The sequence below is a fragment of the Ictalurus punctatus genome, chromosome 24 (assembly GCF_001660625.3).
Source record: "Ictalurus punctatus breed USDA103 chromosome 24, Coco_2.0, whole genome shotgun sequence".
Lineage (NCBI taxonomy): Eukaryota > Metazoa > Chordata > Actinopteri > Siluriformes > Ictaluridae > Ictalurus > Ictalurus punctatus.
Window position 1 is genome coordinate 13,643,106 of NC_030439.2, and position 27,536 is coordinate 13,670,641.

At 38.0% G+C, this 27,536-nt stretch overlaps 2 protein-coding genes across 6 annotated transcripts in view; one reads left to right on the forward strand and one right to left on the reverse strand.

Moving 5' to 3' along the window:
• Nucleotides 1-59: 59 nt before the first annotated feature.
• On the reverse strand, nt 60-16,271 carry sgce (sarcoglycan, epsilon). Of its 5 annotated transcripts, none has more exons than XM_017454496.3 (12): nt 16,054-16,222; nt 15,643-15,711; nt 10,777-10,899; nt 10,501-10,658; nt 10,216-10,288; nt 9,443-9,641; nt 8,624-8,786; nt 5,147-5,361; nt 4,559-4,585; nt 3,847-4,035; nt 3,130-3,173; nt 60-464 (listed from the first exon to the last, which is right to left on the reverse strand). In XM_017454496.3, the coding sequence occupies exons 1-12, from the start codon at nt 16,088-16,090 to the stop codon at nt 448-450; spliced, it is 1,314 nt and encodes a 437-aa protein (XP_017309985.1). In that variant the 5' UTR covers nt 16,091-16,222; the 3' UTR covers nt 60-447. The 5 variants fall into 5 exon arrangements, with proteins under 5 accessions (XP_017309985.1, XP_053531381.1, XP_047006620.2 ...); XM_053675406.1 differs by lacking the exon at nt 60-464 and adding an exon at nt 517-587 and having other exon boundaries at nt 16,054-16,224; XM_047150664.2 differs by lacking the exons at nt 60-464; nt 15,643-15,711 and adding an exon at nt 517-587 and having other exon boundaries at nt 16,054-16,271.
• A 4,825-nt stretch (nt 16,272-21,096) lies between these two features.
• The window catches only part of ppp1r9a (protein phosphatase 1, regulatory subunit 9A), a 50,880-nt gene continuing 44,440 nt past the window's right edge, over nt 21,097-27,536 (forward strand). The window contains 2 exon segments of the mRNA XM_053675405.1: nt 21,097-21,156; nt 22,448-23,866. Of these exon segments, the coding sequence (XP_053531380.1) occupies nt 22,556-23,866 (1,311 nt within the window). The 5' untranslated portion in view covers nt 21,097-21,156; nt 22,448-22,555.

Genomic DNA, 27,536 nt, shown 5'->3' on the forward strand with positions numbered 1-27,536 from the left:
ATATCCTCTGGCACGCATCAAAATCTAAATTATTACACATGCTCATGAAACTACAGATGGAAGATTTTTACATTGACCGTTTTATTCATTTATTTATCAAAACATCTTTAGTCTAGTAAGATTTAAAAAAAAAAAAAACACTAAAGTTGAGTATTCAATGAAAGTCTGTTAAAGCTTCAATGTGTTGCTTTAAATGGTCCCTTTAAGAAGACAATTGCCTCAAAATACCATCAGATATTTCAATAGTTTGGATATGGTCGTGTGAGTGTAGCCATCATTAGCTCCAGCAGCTGCTTGGACTACTTTTCACTGATGCTGCACAGGATCACAGAGCTATAGCACATGCAGATTTGGCACAATGTGGAAACACAAACTATACAGGCACAGGAAGCTATAAGTGATTAGACATCTCCTCACAAATTCAGTGCTTCAGCCACTTTCCTCTCTTCAGGAATACCATTTACCTGCAAGGAAAATACACAATTTACTATTAGAAAGTTGATAAGGCAGGACACTTGCACCACTACAACACTAATCATTAGTACTTGCCTCCAGCCTTCGAAATGTTGACAAACTGTAATTATCTCCTTTGGTAGCAGTAAATGAATGAACAGAGTGTTAGACAAGGAGATACTGAGACCAACTGTAGTTCATTAGTGAATACACATGGAACCAGAGCACCACTCAACTACAGACTGCTGACAAAATAAAGGAAGAACCAATAACATGTTAGTAAGGTGTTAGGCTATTATCCATGCATTTTCCCATGCCGTTTATCCTACACAGGGTCACTGGGGAGTGTGGAGCCTATCCCATGGAACTCTGGGCACAAGCCTGGGGGGGACACCCTGGATCGGGTGCCACCCCATTGCAGGTCACAATCATACACCCATTCACACTCTATGGACAATTTGGAAATGCCCTACAATCAGCCTACAATGCATGTTATTGGACTGGGGGAGGAAACCGTAGTACCCAGAGGAAACCCCTGACTCACGAGGAGAACATGCAAACTCTTACGAGACACCAGAACAGCTTCACTGCATCTTAGTAACAATTCTCCAAATTTCTGGAATTACTGAAAGTGATGCGTGTGTGTCTCTCACATACACAGAGTCATGTGCAAAAATAAGTACATGGACAAGCAAATATTTGATCATCTTTGAAACAGTGCCTATTAATAAAGTTGATATCCTTGAATAAAACCACAAAGAAAACGAGCTTTTTCAATCATTTATTCAACAGAAATATCAATAGATGTGATATTCTTTTGTGGAAAAAGTACAGCCTTGGCCACAGAAGCTAGTATTGCCCCCTTTAGCAGAAATAACTTCTTGTAGGTGTTTTGCATAATTGTCTACTAGTCTCTGACATTGGCTTGCTAGAATTTTTGGCCACTCTTCCATGCAATATTTTTTCAGTTGCAAAATGTTTGTACTGTTGTTCTTGCATGTACTGCCCGTTTCAAATCCCCCCACAACATTTCAATGGGATTCAAATCCAGGCTTTGACTAGGCCATTCCATAACCCTCTGTTTCTTATTTTTGAGCCATTCCTTGGTGGATTTGCTAGTGTGCTTAGGATCATTATCCTGCTGAAAGACTTTCGTTCAACTTTAAGAGAGATGGCCTCATTATCTTCAAGCACTCGTTGATATGATGCAGGATTCATAGTTGAATCAATGACTGCAAGCTGTCCAGTCCCTGAACTATGCTTCACAGATGGTATGAGGTGCTTCTTGACTTTGGTCACTGCCAAACATGTCTGCTGTTTCTGTGGCCAAACACCTCAATCTTTGATTCGTCTGTCCGTAGCACATTATTCTAAAAGGTCTGGACTGTAGTCTTGCTTTTTCCTGGCACATCTCCCATCCAGGTGAAATTTGTGCAATCTCTTTCTGATTGTAGAATCATGCATTTTGACACCAACAGCTGCAAGACGTACTAGCAGATCCTGTGATGAAATGTTGGGGTTCTTGGACACTTCTTTTTGCATCAGATGGTCTGCTCATGGACTGAATTTTCTGGCCTCTCCAGTCCTGGACAAATTGGCAACCGTTTGAAATCTGCGCCATTTGTAGATTATTTTCCTTACAGTGGAATGATGCATTTCCAATAATTTTGAGATCTTTTTAAATCCCTTGCCAGACTCATAGGCATCCACAACCTTTTTTTCTGAAGGCCTAGAATTCTTTAGATCTTGGCATGATGACACCTCAATACCAAAGGGAACACCAGACACTAGATATGAGAAGGGTATAAATAAGACAGGTTCCACCTGCACTCCCTAAGCAGGTTCTAATCACTGGCACCCAATCCTGAACCCCTGATTCTAATTATATGGATTTGAAGGTGTGATGAATGTTGGAGTATACTTAGTTTTTCGTGTGACTGTTTTTTTTTTGTTGTTGTTAAATTGTGAAAATCACTACAAAATGTCAATTTTATGTCATTTGATAAGAGTGTATCAACGTTATTAAAAGGCACTGTTTCAAAGAGGATCAAATGTTTGCTTGTCCAAATATATATTTAAAAAAAAAATAATAATAATAATGAAAAAAAAAAAATTCCATGGGGTGTACTTATATTCTCACATGACTGTATGTGTTAGTATGCAAGTAATGGATGCATTCTTGTCACGTTACACAACACAAAAACATACATTATTAATATGGCCTGAGTGTAGAAAAACATTTTTTTTTTATTAAGATTTTGTAGCAATCACTGATTTAATTTTAAAACACTAGTTCATGATCATTAGTAAGTGATCCAATTAAACATGTATTCATAAAATAATGTATCTCGTGGTGTTAAACCTACAATCACATCTAGAATTATTGGCACCATTTATGTAAATATTATTTAAAACATAATTTTTTTCCTAAGTAGTAATTGTTTTTCTGCTAAACGCTGGTTTTAGATTTATTCCCGAGTCCACACTTAATATTTGGTGAAAAATCCGCAGGAGAGAAAAACAGCAAAATATTCTACACGGGTTTTAACCAAAGTTTTTAATCACTGTGTATAATAATTAGCTTAAAATAATTTCCTTTACATGTACCAACGATTCTCAAGCTGTCTCTGTCAGTTTTGCTTGTGTGTATAGCTGCAATTTGTACTGTATACTTACCCGAAGGCTGCTGCTGTGGGATCTGCATTTGATTTTGAAGATTTCTGTGAACACAAACAGCTTTACTAAGGCTGCAGTATTCATTTAATGCTGAGTCATTCCTTATACTGAACATTAACTGCACTGACTAAGGATTTTGCGGTGGATGCTAAATCTACTTGCTTGTATGCTGGAAAATTCCAGTGTTTTCTTAACCAAACATGTTCATTTTACTTTGCTTTGAATTTGAGCTGGTACTCTTTTAAGCAAATGGTTGCTTTTAAAGTGACGTCCCTAAGGATTCAAACAGGACATCAAGAAAACAGAATTTGGTTTTAAAATATTAAATTAAAATATACATAACTCAAATATGCCACAAAGGATTGTAGGCTTCTTATCTTCTATCTTACCTTGGACTATTGAACAATACTCATACTCATTTTATTGTTGTGACTCATGATCTAAAACCCACATTTAAATCTTAACTAAAGTTAATGTCCATTGTCAAAAGTGCTATATAAATAAAATTAAATTGAATTAAAGATTTTCCTGTGTTGAAAACTTAAAGTTACAGCTTTACCTCTGACTGTAACAAAGCTCTGACACTGGAGACTTCCGACAATGTGAAATTAATCAATTCAATCAAAAATTTTTTTATCTGGTCTCTTAATGCCTGCTGTACACAGGAGTAGCAGAGCGGTCTTGGAGCAGGGAGAGAAAAATCACTGGAACACTTACGTCTGGGTCTGCATGAGTGGCATGCTGGTAGTCTCGTAGTTTTCTGGGTGGATCGGCGGCACCACCTCTCCGCTCACAGGGTTGAACACGGGCAGTGTGGAGAGAGGCCAGGAGATCTCCCTGTTCTTTGACATGCTGCGCAGCTCCTTTGTTGACTTCTGAATGGAGCTGTGGTGCACCAGCTGGATACTGGGAAGATTAAGGAGTGAAACATATCTAAGCACTTTGAACATGCATACACAGTATATAAACAACAAACTGTATACTCGTTATTATAACCAGAAGGAAAAAGGAAATGCTGAAGTGTCATGTTACACCATACAACCTACAAAGCACACTCTGTACAGTACACTCTGAGGAATGAGCATGTTGTGTTATCCCTGGTCACGTAATCTGGAAAAAAGCTTTATACTCAACACGTCCCACTTTCTCCTATCTCACTTTATTTCTCACGCCATCTCTTTCAATCCCAGATATTTTTGTGGTTTGTATTTATTCTCAGGCCACTAGATCCGAACCTGAATCTAAGCAGCCAGATGACAACATGGCGTCTTCATGAATGATGAATGGTAATGTCATGAGAGAGGACACAAGAGCGTAAAACATAAAAATAAAACAAAGGGATCACCTAGCTAAAAAAAGGACAACAGAGAAGCGAGAGACAGGAAAAGAAAACAAGACAAAAGAAAGACACAGGAGAAGAAACACTTACTCTGGTGTTTGCATGTTTCTTTTTCGCCTAGAAACAAAACAAAATGTCTGAATTAAATACTAATATTAATAGTTTAAAGACAACCACACAAACGTGAATGGGGAGCAGGTTCGGGTGAAGGTCTCTTCGGGTCGCAGTACTTCTGGTGATCAGTAGATGTTGGAAGGCACTCGGAACATTGACTGGCCAACGTGATATGGAGTGACAGATGATGTGTCCATCGAGATAATGATAATGGTCGATGGAACCTGAGTGCTTGTATAAATAACTCAACCAAAATGAACAGACCATAAAACTGGATGTTGGATGAGAATGATTGCTGAGAATGATTGAGATTGATGAAAGAGCTGCTTTTTTTGTCCTAATAGGCCTAATTAAAATTGTAGACTGAATTTAAATACGCACTTTCCCTAACTAACTTTTATATATGCCCTGTAAATGTAGCACACCCGGTGTAATTATGATTATTTAAACCACTGTAGATTGACTGCTGTAAAACATTCACAGTCCATGGTAATATTTACCTGAATGTCTGCGTGCGTGTGTGCGTGCGTGTGTGAGAGAGAGAGGTTAGCACAGTGCACTTACACTCCTTCTCGGCGACAACACATTGAATAGCCCAGGATGACGAAGAGGACCAGAGCAACAGCAGAAGGCGCCGCCAGTGTGACCAGAAAGTCAGCAAAATAGTCTCTACTTTTCAGTGACTCAGAGGGTGGATTGTATTCACCGATGTCTAGCAGCACTCCAGTTCCCGGTTCTGGACGGCTGTTGTGCACAGGGATGACTTTAGTAATATCCACCTGAAGCACACAGGATGAGCAGAAGACAGCATTATAGAAAGTTGGCAAACAACACTGAAAATCATAGGCTGTACTATTATGGCATACTACAGTCAGTACGTTTACATGGACAAAAATAATCCAATATTAACCCAATTAAGACAATACTCATATTAAGAAACTACAATGTAAACAGCTATTTTTTATTACCTTAATCCGATTAAGGTCATACTCGAAGTAAACACAAATGGAATTAAGACATGTGGAGTACTCCTGTTTTAGTCGCATTATCGAAGTGCAATATAGACATGTAAACACCTTAATCACACTATTAACGTCGTGTGGGAGTTTTCACCATATTTTGCGACAGGACACGATCACACATGGCAGTGCTCAACTGTTTGACGGCAAACGAGAGTACAGCTGCATCTGAAACCGCATACTTACCTACAATATAGTAGGTGAAATACATGTGTTTCAGCTACTATTTAGTAGGTAAGTACGCTGTTTCAAGGCTTCAAGCAGTCATCTATCTGCATGTATAGCATGATAAATAATTAACTGCACTTGAAGCTTTCTTAAAATAAAAAATAAAAACACCCAAAACTGTATACAGTAACATAACAAAGACGAACTTTATATTGACGTGTGAAATTCTGGAGGGAACGTCGGACGGCGTGGCGTGGGAACGTAATGACGTGTGCCGTTAATCGATCTATGTTCTATAACATGTAAAACAGGATCATGAAATGCATATTCTAAAAGCGACTCATATAAACACCTTAATCAGAATACTGTCTTATTCAGAATAAGCTCAATAATTAGATTATTGCTGTCCATGTAAACGTAGTCATTGTTAAGACTTAAGAGATAACTCAAACTTTTTATTAGACATTTCCAATCAAAATGAATGCTTGCAACAAATATTTTGTTAAATGGACTTGATTACTGTATATAAGCATGACAGTCAGAGGACTTTTCATTTAAAATAGAACTTTAAGCTGTATGTCTTCTTTTAAGATGCACTTACAGTGCCATTGGATACCCAAAGTATAGCCAAAAAAAATAAAAAAGCAAATACATTACCTTTAGCCCAATACTTTTCACAAAAAAAAAAGTTTTTTTATTAACAGTTGGGCACCAATTTTAAATGAAAATCAACAATAATTAAAATTAATTTTAGTTCACCAAGGCACCAATTATCCTAAACTGCACCTATTAAATATTACATAAATACATGTTACTAATAACTGATGTGCCTTTGATTTTGTTTTGGGTGGTACTGTCTATTACTATCCACTTGTACTTAATGATAGAGGCAAAACTGTACTTTGCACTACTAAGTAACAAGTCACTGATGTTGCAACTGCTACTGTGGTTGAAGGGGAAAAATGTTGCTCAGCTGTAATCTAAACAGCACACTGCTCGAGGCCAAACCATGTACTGATGTATGGGCTTTTTCCTGCTAGATCTAGCCAGCGATAGTAGCTAACTAAAATACAGTGTATAAAACAAAAATGATTATATTAGGTCACTTATAATGTGTGTATTTCCATCCATCCATTTTCTGTACCGCTTATCCTTACTGGGTCATGGGGAACCTGGAGCCTATCCCAGGGAGAAAAGGACACAAGGCAGGGGACACCGTGGTCAGGGTGCCAATCCATCACAGGGCACAATCACACACATTCACACACTTTTGGACATGCTAATCTGCCTACAACGCATGTATTTGGACTGGGGGAGAAACCCCTGAAGCACAGGAAGAACATGCAAGCTCCACACGCACACACACAGAGCCGCAGCGGGAATTGAATCCTCAGCCCTGGAGGTGTGAGGCAAACGCACGAACCTCTAAGCCTCTAAGCCACCATGCCCTATGGGTGTATTTTTATTACCCAATCTGTCACTCTTGTGCAATATAGCTGAGTCAAAATACAGAGAAGCACACAAACACCTACCATCAATTCTCTTAGTAAACTTCTTCACACCTGATAACCTTGCTAACTTCACTAACATCCGAGCAAATTAAAGAAAAAAATTAATTCCTTTCCTGTTCAGCAAGAAAAAAAACCCCTCTAAACTCCTTTCCCTCTTATTAAAGTATTATATATGAGTCTCCCACTCATTCTCTCCCCTGATCATCTGCTCTTGTAAGGTGACAGCTGGCTCAGTCTTGTGCCAACACTAGAGGGAGGCAGCGAGTAACCAGAGACTGACAGACTGGTTCCTGCTAACAGAGGGAGCCAGAGAACAAGATCTTAATTATAATCAGTGGCAATCCGCCCCAGGTGAACCTGAGTCTATTTAAGGAGAGCTGTCCATGCATTTACTGCTCAGTCTTGAGGAAATGGTGTTGTATGCTGGGTTATAATTCTTGGCTGGTAATTCTGGAAACCTTCTTGGTTACAGCCTGGTATTTTATATTTCCCTTAGTTTATCCTTTGGCATTTTGCTTGCTCTGTGCTTGAGTCCCTGTCTCTATGGGTTGCTCAATGGGTTGAATTCTTCCCTTGGATTCCTGGAGAAGGTGTTCAAACCATGCATGGTGTAACCTACCAATTACAGGCTCTCATGTCATTGTGTAGCCTAACTTCATTCATGCCTGAAGTTAGAGTGTGATGCTATTTTAAGTATCTGAGCCAGGGTATGTGCAAAATTTAACACCAATTTCTGACCTGACACCTCTGATCAAGAGCTGACCATGAACTGTTGCAGTACCACCAGGGTGACTTACAGCAATATTTAGTATATTTTCTCAAGGGTCATTTCTCCCTCACTACATTTAATATTTCTTGAAAATACCTGCCTACATGTATGTGTTAACTATTAAATCCATTGCGTGAGCTGCAGGCTTGGTGAGCACATTATACAAACAAGGTACCATAACTAGTTAAAATGATGAAACTGAGTTTTTGTTTTAAAAGCCACTTTTAACTGCACAAATTAAGTGTGTTCATTTCATATATTAAAGTTAAGCATATCAAACATAGTGTGATGTGGAGGAGTGAGGATGCATGTCTGGCACAGAGTTGTCAAATCAGTGGAGACACACACATGGACGTGTGTTTTATGTTCTGTTTGATTTCTGTTTATTATTAAATTTTATGTTTATGTTCAGCTGGTTCCTGCTTCCTCCCTGTCCATCTTTAAAAGTTTGTCACATCATAAAAACCCAAGATCATCCAGGTCCAGTTTGTGTAAATGGTGTCTGTCCTGTCGATGTCTACATTTCACAAGAGACGATAAAATTACTTTAGATAAAAGAAGACAAAGGCCTCACCAAAGAGATTTTGCACCAGTCGATGTGGAATTGAGCTCTGAACTTCTTGTCACAACTGATGACCGGCTCCATCTCCTGACTGCAGCGCAGCTGGTTCTGAGGACTCTCCACCTCACGCAGGCATGACGAGAATGGCACGTCTGCTCCCACCATCACATACACACTACACATTGAAAGAAAATTCTAATGAAGAAAATATATATAATGTGTGTGTGTGGGGGGGGGCTTTAACCAAACCTGGGTTTTACATAAAACTGCTTGCTTTATGTGTAACTATTTAAATGAAAAATTAAAAGGTTTCCCAACTGATATGATTATTGCTTTACGTGGTTCAGCATTAATGCACTCAGTGTGATAACAGAACATAAGTCATTTATCATGCATGCATGCTTTCACTCTCTTTAACAAGACATGTAAAATTTCATCAATAAACACTACATGATGAAGGCAACTATATTTAAAGGTAAAGAGGAAAACAGCACCACTGCTCTGTTATTCACTGTTATTGCTAAGTCTGTGAAAAAGACCCCCTCCCTCCATACTTTATTTTTTTTCAGAAATGTTTAATAAAAATAAGTTAGCCTTACATTATATTGCCTGTTATTCACTATGTAAATTAAGTTTAAGTGTTTAATTCTTCTGCTGTGTTATAGATACAGCATTATTACTGTGATTACAATGGATACGCTACTGTATATTGTCAGTGATTTTCAAGATGATATTTTTGTACTATTTCTTTCTCCCCTTCTATAATGTCTAATCCACTGATGAGGTTTTTTTAATAGAACTTTTATGTCCAGCTGTGTAAAGGAAGCTCACCCCTCTTTGAGGTTGTTGATAGGCAGGGGCACACGTCCACCCCGGTCCAGCGCTGAAGTGATGTTGATGGCATTGAGCCTCTCAGGCTGCCAGACGTTCTTCACAGCACCCAGGAAATCTCCCAGCACCTCACTGGCTAACATCTCCTCTACATTCATGTTTTTAATGTAAAATTCTGCCTGATATGGCAAGGGGAATTCTGGGAGAGAGAGAGAGAGAGAGAGAGAGAGAGAGAGAGAGAGAACGAGAGAGACTCAGTTCACTGGATGGTGGAGGGTCGTAATGGTTTTAGGGTCAGCTGGTGGAATAGTGGTGATATACAAGTGTGTTAGAGCAGAAAGTGGGCAGATGGCTGATGACAAACGGGTCACAGCAGGACATAAACAGCTGCTCAGTCTAAAGCCACTATAAACTACAAACACAAAGCTTTAAATCATGCTGAAGCTGAGGGAAATCAATTGTAAGATGTCACAGGTTTTTCTATTCCTCCCGAAGCAGTTTTAGATTTAGGTAACTGATAGTACACTAAAATTAATATAGGAGGAAAGAGATCATCTTAAAGACAAACATTAAAATCTTGTAAGGAATCTACTATTGTAAAGGATCTACTGTCAAAGAATGGATTTCTATAACAATACATTGTGTTATATAAAAGACAATGTTATCTATAAAATGTGCAAATGTAACATTTTGAAGATATAATTGAACGTGTTGCAAATAGGTTATAGCATCCAGTAATAATATTTTTAGATATTAATAATATTTTTAGTTACCTTCTGTACCCATGATGTTAATAACCAAATTGTGCCTTGCTGTTTCAAAAGTGCGTCTGTTATAGGCAGTAATCTGTAAGACACAAGGAGGAAAGTCTGGCTAAGAACAGCTTATGTACACGGCGAAATGCAGTAGATAGAAAGAAGGAATGATGAGTTCATTTTTATAACAAACTTATTATATCATGACTAAAATGAAAACAATGACATGGATATTTATAACTGAGTTATTTCTTAGGATCCAGCTAAATAATGTCTATTGTGTCCATATGTGCCTATTGTCACCTCGATGATGGTTGGTTTGCCTGCATGCTCTGCAGTGGGGGAGCCGTATAGGACTCCATCACTGTGTGAAGTTCGCTGGATGTAGCGCAGCCACCCAGGCCTGTCTGGATAACCCTTCAGGTTGGTATTAAAGGTGATTGGGTCGTTACTGGTATCCCCTGTGAATCAATTTAGGGGAAACAAGTAAGAATTAAGCTGTGGAATTTTTTTTAGGCCAACAGTTTATTCTTAAACTTGCATGTTCAATCTTCGGTAAAAAAAATAAGTATACAACACCAAGCTTAGGATAAGGAGGAAATTCCCCTTTAAAGTATTCCCTCTCCAGAACATGGACAAACAGCACTCCGGCTGAAGGGTAGACGTTCCGGTCTGCATGCGAGCGAGAGATGATGGTGACCACTGAAGTACAGAACAAAAGAAAAGAGGGAATAATTGGATCAAAATCAGACATTATGTTTCATAAATTGGTTTGGTTGCAGCTATTGTGAGCCTTGCCTCAGACAATTTCCACTGTACTTTACAAAGTGGGCTATGGTACTTGAACTCATTTCATTCACCTCATTTCTGACGCACTACATTAGTTATTTTACGTAATGTTATGTAAAAATGTTAATACGACAAATATTATGACAAAATACACGATCATATAATGCTATTAAGGTTTGTGCGTACTCCCTACAAACATCAAAGTGCATTATGTGTATTTTCTAATTTCATGTATCGCCATCTCATGAGTATTAAAATAATTAGATGCAGTACTTGCACAACTGTACATCAGACAGAAGAGTCTGTCGGGATATCTGTCCTTTTTTATTCTTATATAAAGCTTAAAAAGGTGTAAACAAGTTAAAAACACTGCAGTGCCAATGTTTCAGTCCATATCATCAAGGAAAAGTTAGGTGCAAGAGAAGCCAAAGGTGTAAGCACTCAGTTACATCAACACAAGGTTATTATTAATGAACATCACACACGGAAACTGATACTCACTCTGTATCCTGTCAACATTTTAGGGTCTAGAAATCACATACACCCATATCAGCAGTCAGTGCTGTTGTAAATGGCCATATGCGCAAAACAGTTTTACTTCACACATGTGCAGGAGTATTTGGTAAGAATGAGGCAATCTCTGCAGCACCAAACAAAATATAATCCTCCAGATGTTTTTTATTTATTTTTATAACACATAGTAACTACTCCAGTAAACTTAAGATCATTAAAAAGTCTAAAGCGCATTACTTGAAAACATTGTTACATATAAAAACCGTTGAACTACAGAGCCTCTTTCTAAAGATCATTAAGGTATACAGCATAAAACAAGTAATATCTCATTCTTAAATGGTTTAACTAATGACTATAGGCAAGGTCAGGTGTTATATTACCTGTGCATGTATGTGTGTGTGTGTGTGTGTGTGTGTGTGTGTGTGTGTGTGTGTGTGTGTGTGAAGATGTACTGCAATCTTGTGTGAGCTGATAAAATCAGATGATATTAATGTCAATAAAGTGCAAATATAATTCAATTTTATTCCTTATAGCACTTAACAGGAGCTTTACAGATATCCGGATATAGATATAGATGTATCTGTAATGAGCAAGCCAGAGGTGACAGTGGCCAGGAAAGACCACATGAGGAAGAATCCTTGAGAGTAAGTAGACTCAAAAGAGAAACATCCTCTTCTGGGTGACAGCAGGGTCAATGGAAAATCTGTAGGATGGACTGTCGGCCACTAGAGGGTGTTAAACACAGGTTTCTTATAAAGCACGATTTTAACTACACACAGTGACTGCTTATACTTTACATCATGAAACATATGGAGTGTAAGACTGGACAGTGTATCTGACCCTATATCCATTTTGACTTGTGCCTCTCCTGAAGGTTTTCACCAGCTTCTTTCTTTAAATTTATTTGCTAACATTTATCTTTCACAAGATCATTCACTTTAATGTTAACATCAATGTTATTCCACAGACATAATACTGTATTTGAGGTGGGGTTCTAAGTTAATTTGAGAAATCAGTAAATCCGTTTAACTTAAACAATACATATTGATTTAATTTTTAGCTATATAAAATTATATTGGCCCATATTATTGGTTGGTTTTCCATATCACTTTGGCCCTAATGCTGCAGTCTATTTATCAGACAGCTTTTTTTTTACCATGTCACTCAAAGTGTCCATCTCCAATACAGAGGCTTAACACTAAGCGCTTCCACTGGGGCAGTAACACAATCAGATGATCAGATAATTGTGCAAGCACGCAAGGCCATGTGAAGGTGAGGAACACCTCCCTATTCTAATGGATCAGCCATTGCTAGTTAATGCCAAACCCTCTGCCACAGGCTAATGTGGGAGAGGAACACACACACACACACACACACACACACACACACACACACACACACACACACACACACACACACACATGCTGTCTGCAGTAGAAATGGCTAACTCCAGTTTAGAATTTCATGGCTCGACCTTGACCAAGCCTCACGTCCATTACGTGCCTGAGGAGATACATAGTGTATTATGGCCAGAGTCAAGCATGTCCTAGTGAACTGCAGAGTCAGCTTCTCACCAGCTTCTTTTCTTTTCCGGTCAGGAGGAACTCATGCACTTCACTTTTTTTATATATATATACAGCCAGTGGGTTATGCGAATATGCTGAGCATGTACACATTACTCTATCTGTTCAAAGTTCTCTCATCAGGAAGTGAAAGTAAGCGACGGAGCTGCATCTGTCTGCCGTTAATATGCTGCTGAACGAATCTGTCCGCCACAAGGTGAACCTACGCGTGGAAATACTCAGGTAGAACAGAATTTCAATGGCAATGACAACATTTGCAGGAGAGTTCTCAAATGTCAAAATCCATAAATGTGCAGAAATTGCTAGTATACGAATAAGAGTTGAACATGATGTAGCTTGATAAAGGTTACATTAATGAACTATAATTGGAGTCTAAATGTCAATCAACATGCTTTAAAAGGCCCTTATGGAGTGTATGCTTAAAAACAAAGACTTGGAAGATACTGTTTGGTGAGTTACAGGTTTATTTGTGAAAAAGGAAAACTGAAAGCAAGCAAAGTGTTACAATCCACACTGTGTTATCAGCGGTGTTGCCAGGTCTGGACTACTTTGAACTGCTGTTGCTGGTTCATTATTATTACTCTGTGTGTTGGTTGTTGGGAGTTTTGCTCTCTTTAGATTAATCAATAAGGAATGAAACACAACAGGGTATACTGTTCTGAAAAAAAAAAAAAAAGGGCGGTGGGAGTGATGCGGTTGGAAGTTGATTATTTTCCAAAAACAGCACATTATGAAGTGTTTAATTCCTCTTATGCCACAGCAATATGCCAACGATTACATTTTTTATTTATTAAAGAATGACACTTAATTGTATTTGTTTACAGCTATGTTTAATGTTGTGGAACATTCACAAAACAAGTTACTTCCTGTTACCACATAGCCTATAGCAGCTGTAAACCGTCGTTCACTAACAGCCTCTCCATTTCTCTATCTCTGGAAGTTATGTCAAAATAAGCAGCACGTCACCTGACATAAACTGGAAAAAAAAAAAACGAAAAGCCTTGTGTCCTGAAAACTTTCCATGGCAGAAAACTTAAGTACAGCTTTATCTCAGCCTGTTACAAATGCTGTCAATGGAGACTCCTTCCATAAATGTAAAATAAATGCATCTCATTACAGAAAGCTTCACCATAAAAAATATGACATGTTTTTATTTGTTACATAACACAGTCTATTATTGAGTTTAGATTATGCGGCGAATCCGCCATACAAGTCCACGTGCAATTTATTCCTATAGAAATGATGACACATTTCAACGAGTGCATTAATATAAACCTGTCATTTAAACTGCAGCTATCAGACCTGCTGTTACTCAATTTACTCAAATGACTCAACCCCTTCTGATTAATTAGATTTGACAATTCGACAGCACTGTGGAATAAAACATATTCCTGTTGAAGTCAAATAATTTACCGGTACCTAAATATTCCAGACCCCAAAATAATCACAAACACAAACTCTCATAAACCCACCAGCTGATACCGATCCCATCTTCAGCTCTGTATGTTACTGTGTAACTGTATTATGTTTCACCTCAGAAAACTGGCCTACTCGTTCTCATAATTACAGTGGAGTGTAAATGTTTCCACGTCTCATGGTTTTTGGATGGAAAAAAAGGAGAATGCATGTCTATTACAATTTATCTACAAAATTCCAGGAAGTCAAATCTGAGTATACTGCAAGTCATAAGAACTGAGTGTGAACATTACTAAAAATTATTACGAGAATCCGAATAATGCTCATAAAAATCTATATGAAAGAGTTGTAAAGTTATTAGAGAATATTTACATAACATTCAGAAAAGCGGAGGGAAACTTCTGAATGGATGTTATTTCATCACCCATATCTTAACTAGGAATGCGTGATACAGATTTAAAACTATATCACGATATTGCGGTAACGATAAATGACGATATGAAAATAGTAACACTTAACGCTATCTTTCAGCATCAGCATACAGCCCTGAAAGCCGTGCAAATTACAAACACTGATCCAGAAAATTTAAACTTAATAAGATAAGATAATACTTATTATCTCATAATAATAAGTCAGGATATCTTATAATATCAGGATATCTTATAATCCTGATCGTCAAATACTAAACTATACAACTTAGGTAGGCTAAAAATAGAATATGACATATGGTAATCTTAACATACAGTATCTTAGTGGGGACTTTTTACATTTGAAAAATGAAAAATAATCAAACAAGATGTCTTGTTAGTATGTAGTGCCTTCAGTCCTATTAAATAAATTTGGTCATAGAGGCATCGATTAAAGAACTGTAGTACTATAGTAACATTAATAACATAACTATATAGTAACCTTTCTTACAATATAACGTAATAATAATCATGATGTTTGGCGTTAATGTTATACTGGGTGTTAGTATATAGAGTGTTGGAATTTAAAAATATACTTTTAGTTTTTAAACTAAATTTGTTTGAAGACCTGGCAACCCTGCTTATAAGGCCAAAACAGCAGTGCACATCATACAGCTGAGGTTATGGCACAACACACATACACACGCACACACACACTCTCTCTTACACACACTCACCGCCCGTATGAGACACAGCCTTGTGTGTAGAGCCGAGTAAAGCCTGGGTTTGACTATGGCCTTCACAAGCTATGGCGTTGAAGCAGAATGCACAATTAAAACGAGGGAGAACACACACACACACACACACACACACACACACACACACACACTATGCACCAACTCGAAGCTGAACAAATTCAAACAAAACAGAAGCAGCTGTTTTATTCTGGCTAGGTGAATGTAAACATCCTTAAATCAGACCTCTGTGTAGCTAACCGAGAGCTCGCGCGGTGATAAAATGACGTCTCTGCTTTCGCTCAAATCCGTTAGACAGTTAGCTAGCTCCCGTTAGCTCGCTAGCCTTCGCCGTGGAAAAATAAAAAACAGGTGAGCGTTCTGCTAACGGGGGCCATTTAAATCACTACATACCTACTAAAAGCCACAGGAAGACGCTGAGAGAGTCCATGGTTTAGTGGTCTCCGTGCGGGAATGTGTTACAGGTGTGAGTTTCTCGGTGATGATAGCAGGGACTGAGCAGCCATCAGCATCCCTCCCGCTAGCTGAAATTCCTCCCTCCCACCTCACCGAGCCCGGCGCATTGTGGGAGCACACACACATCTGGCACAGCAGCTGGAAAACACACACCGCGTTCAGACTGAAACAGAACCGAGCGGACAACGCCCAAGAGCCGGGGGATACTTTTACATCACTTATACATCACTTATACATCACTTATACATCACTTATACATCACTTTTACATCAGACTTATATTGATTATCAGGTTTTAGTAATTATCCACAGTTTGGTAGAAAAGCAATACACTTTCTGCTTGGCAAAAATAACCAAAACTTTGTTACAAATACGGCTGATGTTGGCAGTTACAGCTTTGAGACATCTACATCCATCCATGTTCTATACCACTTATCCTACTGGGTTGCGGGGAACCTGGAGCCTATCCCAGGGAGCATCGGGCAGGGTACACCCTGGACCGGGTGCCAATCCATCGCAGGGCACAATCACTTAAACACTCATACACTACAGACATTTTGTGCATGAACATTAGTCTACCACGCATGTCTTTGGACTGAGGGAGGAAACCCTCGTAACACGGTGAAAACATGCGAACTCTGCACACAAAAGGCAGCGGCAAACTCCCAAATCTGGTGGTGTGAGGCGAGCGTGCTAACCACTAAGCCACCATGCGCCTGACATCTACAGTAAGAAGTAAATAGCTTTTTGCAGCATTGTGGTTCAGTTTTTGTACATTCCTCTTGGCTTCCTGTCAACCTGAGTTCCTCAAGCTTATCAGGGTCCTGCTGATGAACTCAAAATTTCTTAATACTCTATAAATTTTATTTAGGATTCAAGTCAGGATGTGCATGGTCTAGGCCTTCTTGAGTTATTTTGGCTAAACAGTCATTCTTTCCCCCATATTATGGCAGATGAGATTAGAGGAGAATTTAATATGTCCCAATACATCACTCCATTCATGATTTCGTCAGTGACATGTACTACCCTATTACCATTTTCAGAGAAGCAGCCCCAATGATATTCTTGATCATATGCACAACCCTTCTTTCTCCAAAAATGATGAGCTAAATTATTGACAGAAAGTGTTATTTTTGTTTCATCTGACCAGAGTATATTGTTCCTGATTTATCTCAATCCTTTTAGACATGCATTTCTGTGCTTCTTTTTTTAGCAGAGGAGTGGGATGTAGGAATGGAGTTTGACCTTGGTGCAGTTAATTGCTTATTATTGTCTGTTGTTCCTGCTGCTTTCAGGTCATCCTGCAGCTCTTTTTTGGGTTTGTTGTGCTGGATTCTCTCTTACTGGCCTTATTATTCTGAATGCACGTTCTGAAATCTTGCATGGCTCACCTGTCTGCGAGCAATTAGTAGTGGTTCCATGAATTTCCACCTGCATATTATTGAACTGATTGTACTGAAAGGGATGTAGCCTTTGCTATGGCTCTGTAGCATTTTCCATTTGAGTGTTTTTTAATAAATGTTGTCCTTGAGAAATTTATGAAGCTCAGACACTTTCACCAAGCTATTTGTTGCCTGAAATCTTCCCAACCAATGGCAACATCTTTTATAATGACACCAGGTACAATTTGCACAAGAACATTTTTAACCATCTATATTTAGAACTTGATTTATGTATATTAAATAATAAAAATAAAAAGTGTCAGAATATTTATCACTCACTGTATCAGAAATAATACAATACCAATACCAATCTAAAGGTTGGTAGAAAAGCTGTAAGCTTTCTCTCTTTCTTACTACTACTACTACTACTACTATTAAATAATAATAATAATTTAATAATTATTTAATAATGTAATAATAACTAGTAAATAATAATAATGATGATGATAATGCTAACAATAATAATAATAATAATAATAATAATAATAATAATTATTATTATTATTATTATTATTATTATTATTATTATTATTATTATTATTATTATGGCTCCTGTATGCATACATAGTGCGGTTATGTAGTAGAAATAGCAATAGTCGAAATAATAGAATTATTTGTATGTCAGCAAAAAACAACTGTTATTAAACATACTGCATAATGTTCCTAGTGGTATGGTGCTTCAGGTGTACTGTTTAGTATAGTATGCAATTTTGAATTAAGCCATTTTACAGTACTTGTCATAAAAGTGTACTACTACTACTACTACTACTACTACTACTACTTAATAATAACTTACTTAATAATAATAATAATTATTATTATTATTATATTAATAATTATAATAATAATTCAATTGAAAATCACATTAAGAGGGAGGTCTGTTCTATTCAGTGATAAATCTTCTCTGAAGTCCATAACACTTCCCCCAACCACCGCAGTCCTTAAGCTGTAAAGCGGCCCGAGAGATAAGGTCTTTTAGAATATATTCAACCCCCTGCAGTGAGGCTGAGCAGACAGATGGTCAAGCAAGTTTTCTTTGCACGCCATACTGCACTAGTGGAAAATACATGCATCTAGTGTGATTCAAGCCTTTATCACACTTCTTACTACAGATATTTTTTAAAGCCTTGGGCTCAGCTATTTCATTATTAGGTTTTTATAGCCACATTCCATATTTATTAGATTGTCTTTGTTAAGGTGAAATTCATTGTTAACACAGATTTCTGATGATTGACAAACTCCCTAATCAGAAGTGATATTTTAACCATCCATGAGTCAGTTAATTAGGGCTTTTTCTATTTCATTACACAACTCTAAGTCATTAAACTATTTAGATGAGCTCTGTCATTGACTGACTCATTCATTTGAGTTGTATAAATCGTTAACTGCAGTTAGTGGGTCTGCAATCTTTTGTTTTTGTGGGCCCTAACTTGCACTTCTCACTATCATTGGTTTCATAGTAGTTACTGAATAATATTTATTTTTAATTTCTTATATATATATATATATATATATATATATATATATATATATATATATATATATATATATATAATATTTAAGACACATAAGTGAATGATAAGCCTAATCTAGGGGTTAATCAACATAAGACTGTGCAGTCTTAAACAAATGATTGTATGTATGAATCTTTGGAGAATAAAAATGCACACTATACAGAACTAGGAAAGAACTAGGAAAACCGACATGTGTGTACATAGAGAAACACAAACACACAAAATTATTTTTAGGTTGCTAAGCAACATCCTTCTATGTTGGTGGGTGTAGGACAGAAATATGTAATACTGTACATTTATGTTCACATCATGGGTATGTTTGTCATGAATTGGGGAGTTTGTGATAAAAACTCTTTTAGAGACATGCCTATTACAGATTATTAGCTTCATATTAAACACACATTTGTGACTGGTCAGTGCAGTTAAGTAGCAATCAACAGATCTTCATCCCTTTCAGGCAAACCTGTTGGAACTCAAATTGGCTGTAATCAGAACAGTAAGTGCTCTTGGTAGAGTCTCTTTCGGGATTTTGCAACAGTGTTTTTCTTGTTTCCTCATTTTCTTTAGATGTCTATAACAACCTTTCTGTTACAGCTCCTATTCACTATTCACTGCTATTCTGTCACATGGTAGTCAGACTCACAGGCTTCAGGCAGCTTTTCAGTTCCAGCAGTTCACTATTTTTAGATTATTATTTTTTTACCTATAGATCTTACAGTATTAAATGGTCTGACCACACTAGACAAAATACTTTTGGGCCCTTATAAGGGAACTGCTGATTTATTTTACTGCTAGCATTTACATTGAAAGAGTGCCTGATAAAATACGGATATTCTCCTCTATTAGCTTTAATGACTACATTTATATGAAGTGTGAGGGGTAAAATTTTGTTTATAAGGTATTTGCAATAATAAAAGCTGTAGCAGCTATTAGCTGCTAATTCTTCTTCCACTTCTTCTTCTGATTATTATTATTATTATTATTATTATTATTATTATTATTATTATTCGTCTTCAGTCTTCAGGTTGGTGGTGGATCCGGAACCTATCCTAGAAACACTGGGTGTGACGGAAAATGCACCCCCAGTGGGACTCCAACCCATCACAGGGCACCTTGAACATGCCTTCAAACCTAAGAGAAATTTAGTGTAGCCAATCCACCTACAGGCATGTTATATTGTTGGGAGACAGGAGGAAACTGGAGAACCTGGAAGAAAATCCATGCGGAGAGGCGAGAACATGCAAAACGCCTCACAGACCTGAGCACAGGATCTAATCAGTGACCTTAAAGCTGTGAGGTGGCAATTCTGCACTACCTTGCCTTATTATTATTAGTAGTATTAGTATTATTAGTATTCGTATTATTAGTATTACTATTAGATATGGCCTTCAATGATTCTCTGGGTATTCTTGAAGGCTTGAGGGATAAACTAAAGAAGCCTCAAGGCTCCTAGATGAAACCTTTTTTGGTCTATATATTGATCAAGCCCAACAATCAGACGTAAACCAGGCTTTTGCATTTCTGCATATCAGTGTGAGAAAGCTGCTCTAATAATGCTTTGCTGATGTAGGACATTATAAACAGCACCGTTAATGAGACCCAAACGTGCAAAATATCATGTTTTTAGTTTCTCAGCTTTTTTTTTTTTTTTTTTTGCGCCACATTATTGAGCCATAGCTGTAGTTATAATCTTTAATATGTATATATATTTTGCTTGCCACACTGCGGTTTGGCGGACCCCCCACTCCTCCACCGCAAGCCGATTATTGGAATGAACCATTCAGTTGTAAATAAGGTTGTGCACCTGTCACATGGACACTCGCTACGTCAATAAAATCATAGAGACACGAAAGATAGTGACGCTAGATTATTTATTTACTAATACTGATACTTTATACCGTGCTAGAGAGCGATGTGTAACGCGATGTAGCTGTAGGAAGCGATGTTTTTGTTTACGTCCCCCCCTCAGTGCTGAGTGAGAAAGTCCGCAACAGGACGTATTCTGCAATGGCGTTGCCTAGTGGTGTGTGTGTAAGAGCCCGGCTCGGGTGTCAGAGCGTTCAACGGTATGCTGATGGTTTCGATGTCGGTAAAGGAATTTAGTCGTCTAAATAAAATAAAAAAAATAAAAAAGATGTTTCTCATATAGTAATATGATATAGCGGAACATCTATTTTCGGATGATTTTTTTGAAGGAGGAGCTACAGTGTGTTGTGTTGACTGATAAGAGCATCAGTTTTGAAAGGGAACGAGAGGTGGAGGGGATGTAAGTCAGCCTTTTGTTTTGAACACGCTAACTGCAGCAGCAGAGGAGTAAAGCAGTAGTTACTTCTGCTTTTCGACTCGTTTCCTGTCGGTTAAAAAGGTGTGTTTTTGTTATTTTGTATGGCTTATTTGTGTGTATGCAAACGAGCCGAGTATTTGTTGATGGAAAGGGTGGATGTTGAAGGCAGATGTCAGCGTCACACTGGAGCCTATAGGAGCTTTTCTTCTGCCTCTGTGAAAGTGTCGCAGTTTGGTGTCACATACATGTTTTTGGGGGAGTTGAAAACGTTTGTAGTGTCATTTTGGCTTGAAGTATAAAGTAATTTCCACTCTGTGAGTTCCTGTTTACCTTCCTTCTCCTCATAATGTGCATGTCTGCATTAAGCTGGTGAGATGGTAGTTATTTTAAAATGTTTATCTGATATATATATATATATATATATATATATATATATATATATATATATATATATATATATATATATATATATAAATTTCCATTTTGCTTTACATCAACACATAATGCATAGTCAGATTTTGTCCTGTCATTAGTTCAGTCATTTAAAACATAATTAAGATTTCCACGACTGAATCTCTTGCTCTTGTTTATTCCTAAAGCTTTTAACCCATTATTATGAAACTTCATAAAGCTTACTGATTGGTAGCAGTGAATTTGTGCTGTGTTTGCAACACTGATATTGATAAGGACATGGTTTGTTTATAATTTCACACAGCAGTAAATAAAAAAATAAATAAATTTCCCTGTGCGCAGTCCGCCGGCCCTCGTGGCAGTGTGATGGATAGTCTGGGGCGGTGGACGGTCACACAGCTTAAAGATCTGTGTTATTTGGCAAGAAGAGTGTCTGTTACGGCTCTATCTTTGTACTCTGTTGTTATGTAGAATAATGTGTGATCACAGTGCATGCTGTTGAAAATAACCGCAAAGGCCATTTTGTTGCGAGCTCTATTTCATTAGTGTGGACTCAGTGAATTACGCTGCAGCAAGTGCTTTTGTGAAAGAAAGTAGCCCTACCCTCGCAGAAATGAAACAGCAGTTCTGTTTGCAAGGAAGCAACTTCAGAGTCTAACGTGTTTTCTCTTGTATTTCTAGGGTACCGTGATGCTATCCAACAGAATGTGAAACTGAGTCACAAAACTGACATTTAGTGATGCTACTACACCTTTGAAAGCAAATATCTCCTCCGTCGTCAAGGCGAAGATGCTGAAGACGGAGGCTTCGGCAGAGAGGACCACCCTGAGGAGTGCCTCTCCACACAGGAATGCCTACAGAGCAGAGTTTCAGGCTCTCAAGAAGGCCTTCGACCAGCCGAGACAGGATGGTGACACCAAGAGCAAAGATCCCGAGCGGATCCGGCAGCCCCGGGGTCGGCAGTATGGCGCACACGTCAGCCGAATCAAGGACATGTTCATGCAGATGGGCACAGAGAACACGGGTTCTGGGAAACCTCGAGGTAGAGATGAGATGTCTCCACAAAAACTTACCAAGCCGACCAATTTCATTAACCGGGTAGATGGCTCAGTGATCAAACTTCAGCAAGGAGACAGAACCGGCAACTCGAAGTTCTCCGAGACAAGGAAGCTCTTTGAGCAGAGCTCCAGAGATACATCCCAGTCTCCTGTGTACTCATACGGCAGAGACAAGAGGGGTTCTCATGAGCATTTGGATGATTGGAGAGGAGCACGTTCTAACAGGGGCAGCACAGACTCCTTGGACAGTCTTTGCTCAAGAACAGAGGCGTCTTCGCCGACAGTAAGCCAGCTTAGCGCTGTGTTTGAGAATTTAGACCACCATGGCTCGGGCTCCACTTTCCGCAGAGGTCATGGAGGCGGACGCGCTCTTTATTCACCAGATGGCTCACTAAGACAAGGGGACGCCAGTGAGGATGATGCCAGCCTTCGTCAGTCTCCATCACAAGGTGTGTGCAGGACACGTGTTGGGAGCAAGCACACTCTTCCAGTTTCATCCTCCTCCGAAGATCTTCTCAGTCCCAGTCCTTTGTCTGAGCAGGCGAAGGATGTTGAGGAGAGTAAGGTCAAGGAGCGGACTGTGGCAGAACATTTGGATGTAGGAACCAATGATGCTGTAGATGAATCTAGTGAGCACAAGCAGGATGAAGATGCTGCTGGAGTTTGCACAAACTCTGCTCAAGTCAATGACACTGTAGTGTATGACAAACCGCAAAAGGATACATCTGGCTCTGTAAACATCAAGGTTCAAAAGGATATAGAGGAGCCTGAAGATGACTCCACCCGGATAGCAGCTCATCACATGGAGGAGCAGAATGAGGAATACTGTGGCAATGAGAGGGTTATTTACAATGCTGATGGAGATGCCTGCTACCAGGGCTGGGGAGAGAGCTGCACTGACATGGAGGATGATTTATATGGGGATGATGATGTTTGCTATGATCCTGGATCAGAGATCACTGAGATTCCTGGCCTTCCTGAGGAAGAGAAGGAAGATATTCCTCCAAAGCGGAAAATACGATTCAGCACTGCCTCAATAACGGTACGTTCATCCACGACTATGCTACATTGTTTCTTTGGTTTTACTTAATGCATACACTTGAAGAGCTTGGAGATATGACAATATGATATTAATATCATGATGTGTTAATTTAATAACACTTTATAACCCTTTTTTTATGCCTTAATTATTACTCACGTTCAAAAGTAACATTTGTCTAATTTTTCCTCCTTTTCCATTGTTAAGTAAAAAAAAAGTAAACTGGAAATTCTGAAGGAAGAAATCTGGCCTAGCCCTAACTTTAACCTTTTGTCACATTGCAATTTGAGTCATGCAAATAACTAGTGTGAGGTCATGCTGATTTTATTGGTGCTTCGTCAGCAAAGCACAGAATGTTCTAAAGTATCGCATTGTAATATATTTGCTTTATATCACTGCTTTGTTCAATTCTCGAATCTGATTGGTCAGACGATGTTGATTACTGTTCTACATCTGCAGCTCCGACAGTAGTGCCGGCTGTAATTCAAATCACAGGTTTATAGTAATACACTCGTTCTGCTGTAACACAGTGTTTCTACAGTAGCACCTTCATAACATACGAGCTAAGCCTAACAAATGGATAAAAAAAACGGTGTGGTAATTTAATCAAAGATATAAACTTATAACATATATATATATATATATATATATATATATATATATATATATATATATATATATATATATATATATATATAACCATGGATATGGTGAAGCTTTCTTTATAGAAACTGTTATTGCAAGAGTGTCAGCTCTTTGTAAAGGTCAGGTAAGTTTTCTGCAACGGGAAAGTATTCAGATTGGAGGACTTTTTCCAGTTTCTTGGTAAAATAACTGCTCTTTTATGTCTTATTAACTTCAAGACTGAGGCAAAAATATGTTTTAGAGGCATAAAGCACTGCTGCTGCTGTTGGAAACGAATCAACTTCTTGGCGATAACAGTAACCCTGCGTCATGTCCAGCGGCATCACACCACCCCTTTGTGTTTTATTGCGTACACATTGCCCACCCTTAGAATGTGTTACAGGTCTTAATTATGCATAAACTGTGAATGTATATGAAGTTCAGTTTTGGGCTTGGCTGAGCTCTGGGTCCCGATCAATGCAGTGTAATTTAGTTAATGAGCATGCAGTGTCTTACACTGGCATTTGGACGGCCATTCATGTCTGTTGGGAGATGTGCACAAAAACAGCTGCTGCCCTCACAGCTCATTTTGGCTCAGCCTCTCGCTGTGTTCTTCCATGGTCTCTTGTGTTCATTTCACTGTTATTTGAAATGATTCAAGCCTAATCTCTCAGGAATGAACTATGTGTGATTCGTGTTGTTCTAATAGGAAGTACAGAGGTTTGTTTACTTCTGTCTGTGAAACTGCTGGAGGTTGAAATGTTCTAGTAACAACAACACAGGAGCTGAAATTAAGCATTAAAAAAATAGTGTCTGTCTTTAATAGTCTGAAAGATAATTCTAGAAAACCTTAGTAATCAATTTATATGGTCAGTTAAAATCTTATGGACCATTTGCACTTCCCCCATCAGATCAATAAACTGATTTAGTCATTTAAATAGAACAGGCCATAAAGCTGCAATTTATGGTTATTCTGTTTGCACTATTGATTAGCAGTGATATTTCAAGCCTATTATACAACATCTAGAATTAGCAAGATGCTGCACAGACAATGAAATAAAAATAATAAAAAAAGAGAGAAACATTTTTCTCTCTAGGATTAGTCCCATTAGTATCCTTAAAGCATTCAAGTGGATGTTGAAGCTCAAGAAGACATCATATGTACAAGGATGGCGATACCTGTATTTTCTCTGTGTAATGTATCATATTTCTAAAGATCTATTACACAATGACATGCTATACTACTCTTCATGTGAATTTTTAGATTACCTGCTTATATCAGTCTTGTACTTTTCTGTAATATTACAACATAACCAAACTGTGACCTTATTATTATTATTATTATTATTATTATTATTATTATTAAAGGTAAAGACACGTTAAGCGTCTTAATTTGTCAAAATCATAGATAAAATAATAGTCATCAAAATGAAGTTTACCTTTACATGTTTTATATTTTCTAACCCAGCTGTAATTGAGCTAAATGTTGGGAAATATGTCTTTATATAGACAAAAATAATACGATGTATATTTTAGGCTCAGTAGATTGAATTGTAAACAGGTACTGCTCCATTTTAACAGATCTGTTTTCTCCTACCACCGTTCACTTTACTTATAGACCTGAGGCTATTGAAATGAAATTGTCCTCTTATAAACAGAGTAAATAGAGTGTCAGTCCTCTGAAAATTGGCATTGTGTTGCCTGGGTTAACATTTGACCAGCCTGAATTGTTAAATGGCCCTTGGCTTCAGTTCATCAGACAAAGAGTGCTCATTAATCATATAGAATATTAAACTTTGTCAGGTCTACTTGTTTTGAGCGTTTCAAACCAACAGCACCCTGTCCCCTGTTGGACTCCTTTAAGTGGTTTGGTAAAATGCAGCTACTCATTTCAGACTAATTCAGCACATGACAGGCTATTTCTCCTAACACAAAATGGGAAAAAAAAAACTTTTTGCAGATTTCCTCTCTTGTACTATTTCTTGGTGCTTTGGAAAGCAGATAATAATAATAATAATAATAATAATAATAATAATAAGCTTTATCTTATAGAGCAACTTCTCAAAGCGCTGTACACAGAAAAAAGAAAGTAAAAGTAGACATCAGCAGTCAAATGCAAGTTTAAAAAAGTAAGTCTTAAGTTGAGCTTTAAAAATGCCAAAGGTCTGAGCTTCCCTAAGTTCAAGAGGAAGATGATTGCAGCATTAAAGCTTTTAATTGTTAATCAATTTGACAATCTTAGGAGAAGCTGTGGTGGAGGCTGGCTCTAGTGGCTGTGACCAGAAACATTTCATTTCACTGAAGAGGACAAGAGACAAGTCCAGAGAGACTTCAACACATCAGCGAACCTGTTTCTATAACACTATTGGTGCTCATAACTCATTCTCCCTGGTTATCTTTTTGTATGTTTTCAGGCAGTTTTTGACAGTGATGACTTATATCAGCTCAGAAGAGCTTCAAGTCTCAGAGCTGGCTGTCTTGAGGCACTCTTTTTATTTTTTTATCTGAGCTATTGTCCACATCTCTGAGTGTCCTCCTCTCCTCACTGGCCTCTAACTGGCTTCTCTATGGCTTAGTCATGTAGCTTTTTAATTTACTTTCTGAATAACAGTGGCGAAATGGCCATTGCAGGCTCTCAATATATTATAGGACAGGTATGACGTACAATATTTAGTAACACTTAAGGAAGTGTTCCTAGTATTGCATGAATGCTGCGTAACTACATTGACACTAGCGAGTGACAAAGCAACAGATGACTGTACATTTTCTATGTATGTAGAAACGTATGTAGTTGGTCTTGGTGTTTTCTACACCAACAGCAGCAATCAACAAAGTGATAGCGTGACAAGTGACACTCGAATTGAGATTTTCTTAGTTCTATGCAGTTAGGCCTGAGGCAGTAAAGTAAATTCCAAATGCTTGGCTCGATTGAATTAATCCTATGGTGCATGTAGTCTGGAGTTTTTATTCCAATCTTTCCAATAGTTCCCATTTACTGTTTGATACACCAAAAATAATGCTTGGAAGAAAGTAACAGAGATTGTTGGCA

What these genes read in the sequence shown, in the direction of transcription:
- sgce (XM_053675406.1), bottom strand. Translation starts at nt 16,090, where the DNA reads ATGGACTCTCTCAGCGTCTTCCTGTGGCTTTTAGTAG. An exon ending in TAACATCATGGGTACAGAAG is followed by an intron (nt 9,642 to 10,215) that starts GTAACTAAAAAT and finishes TCTCTCTCCCAG; the next exon opens with AATTCCCCTTGCCATATCAG. An exon ending in TGTTGTCGCCGAGAAGGAGT is followed by an intron (nt 4,586 to 5,146) that starts GTAAGTGCACTG and finishes TTTTGTTTCTAG; the next exon opens with GCGAAAAAGAAACATGCAAA.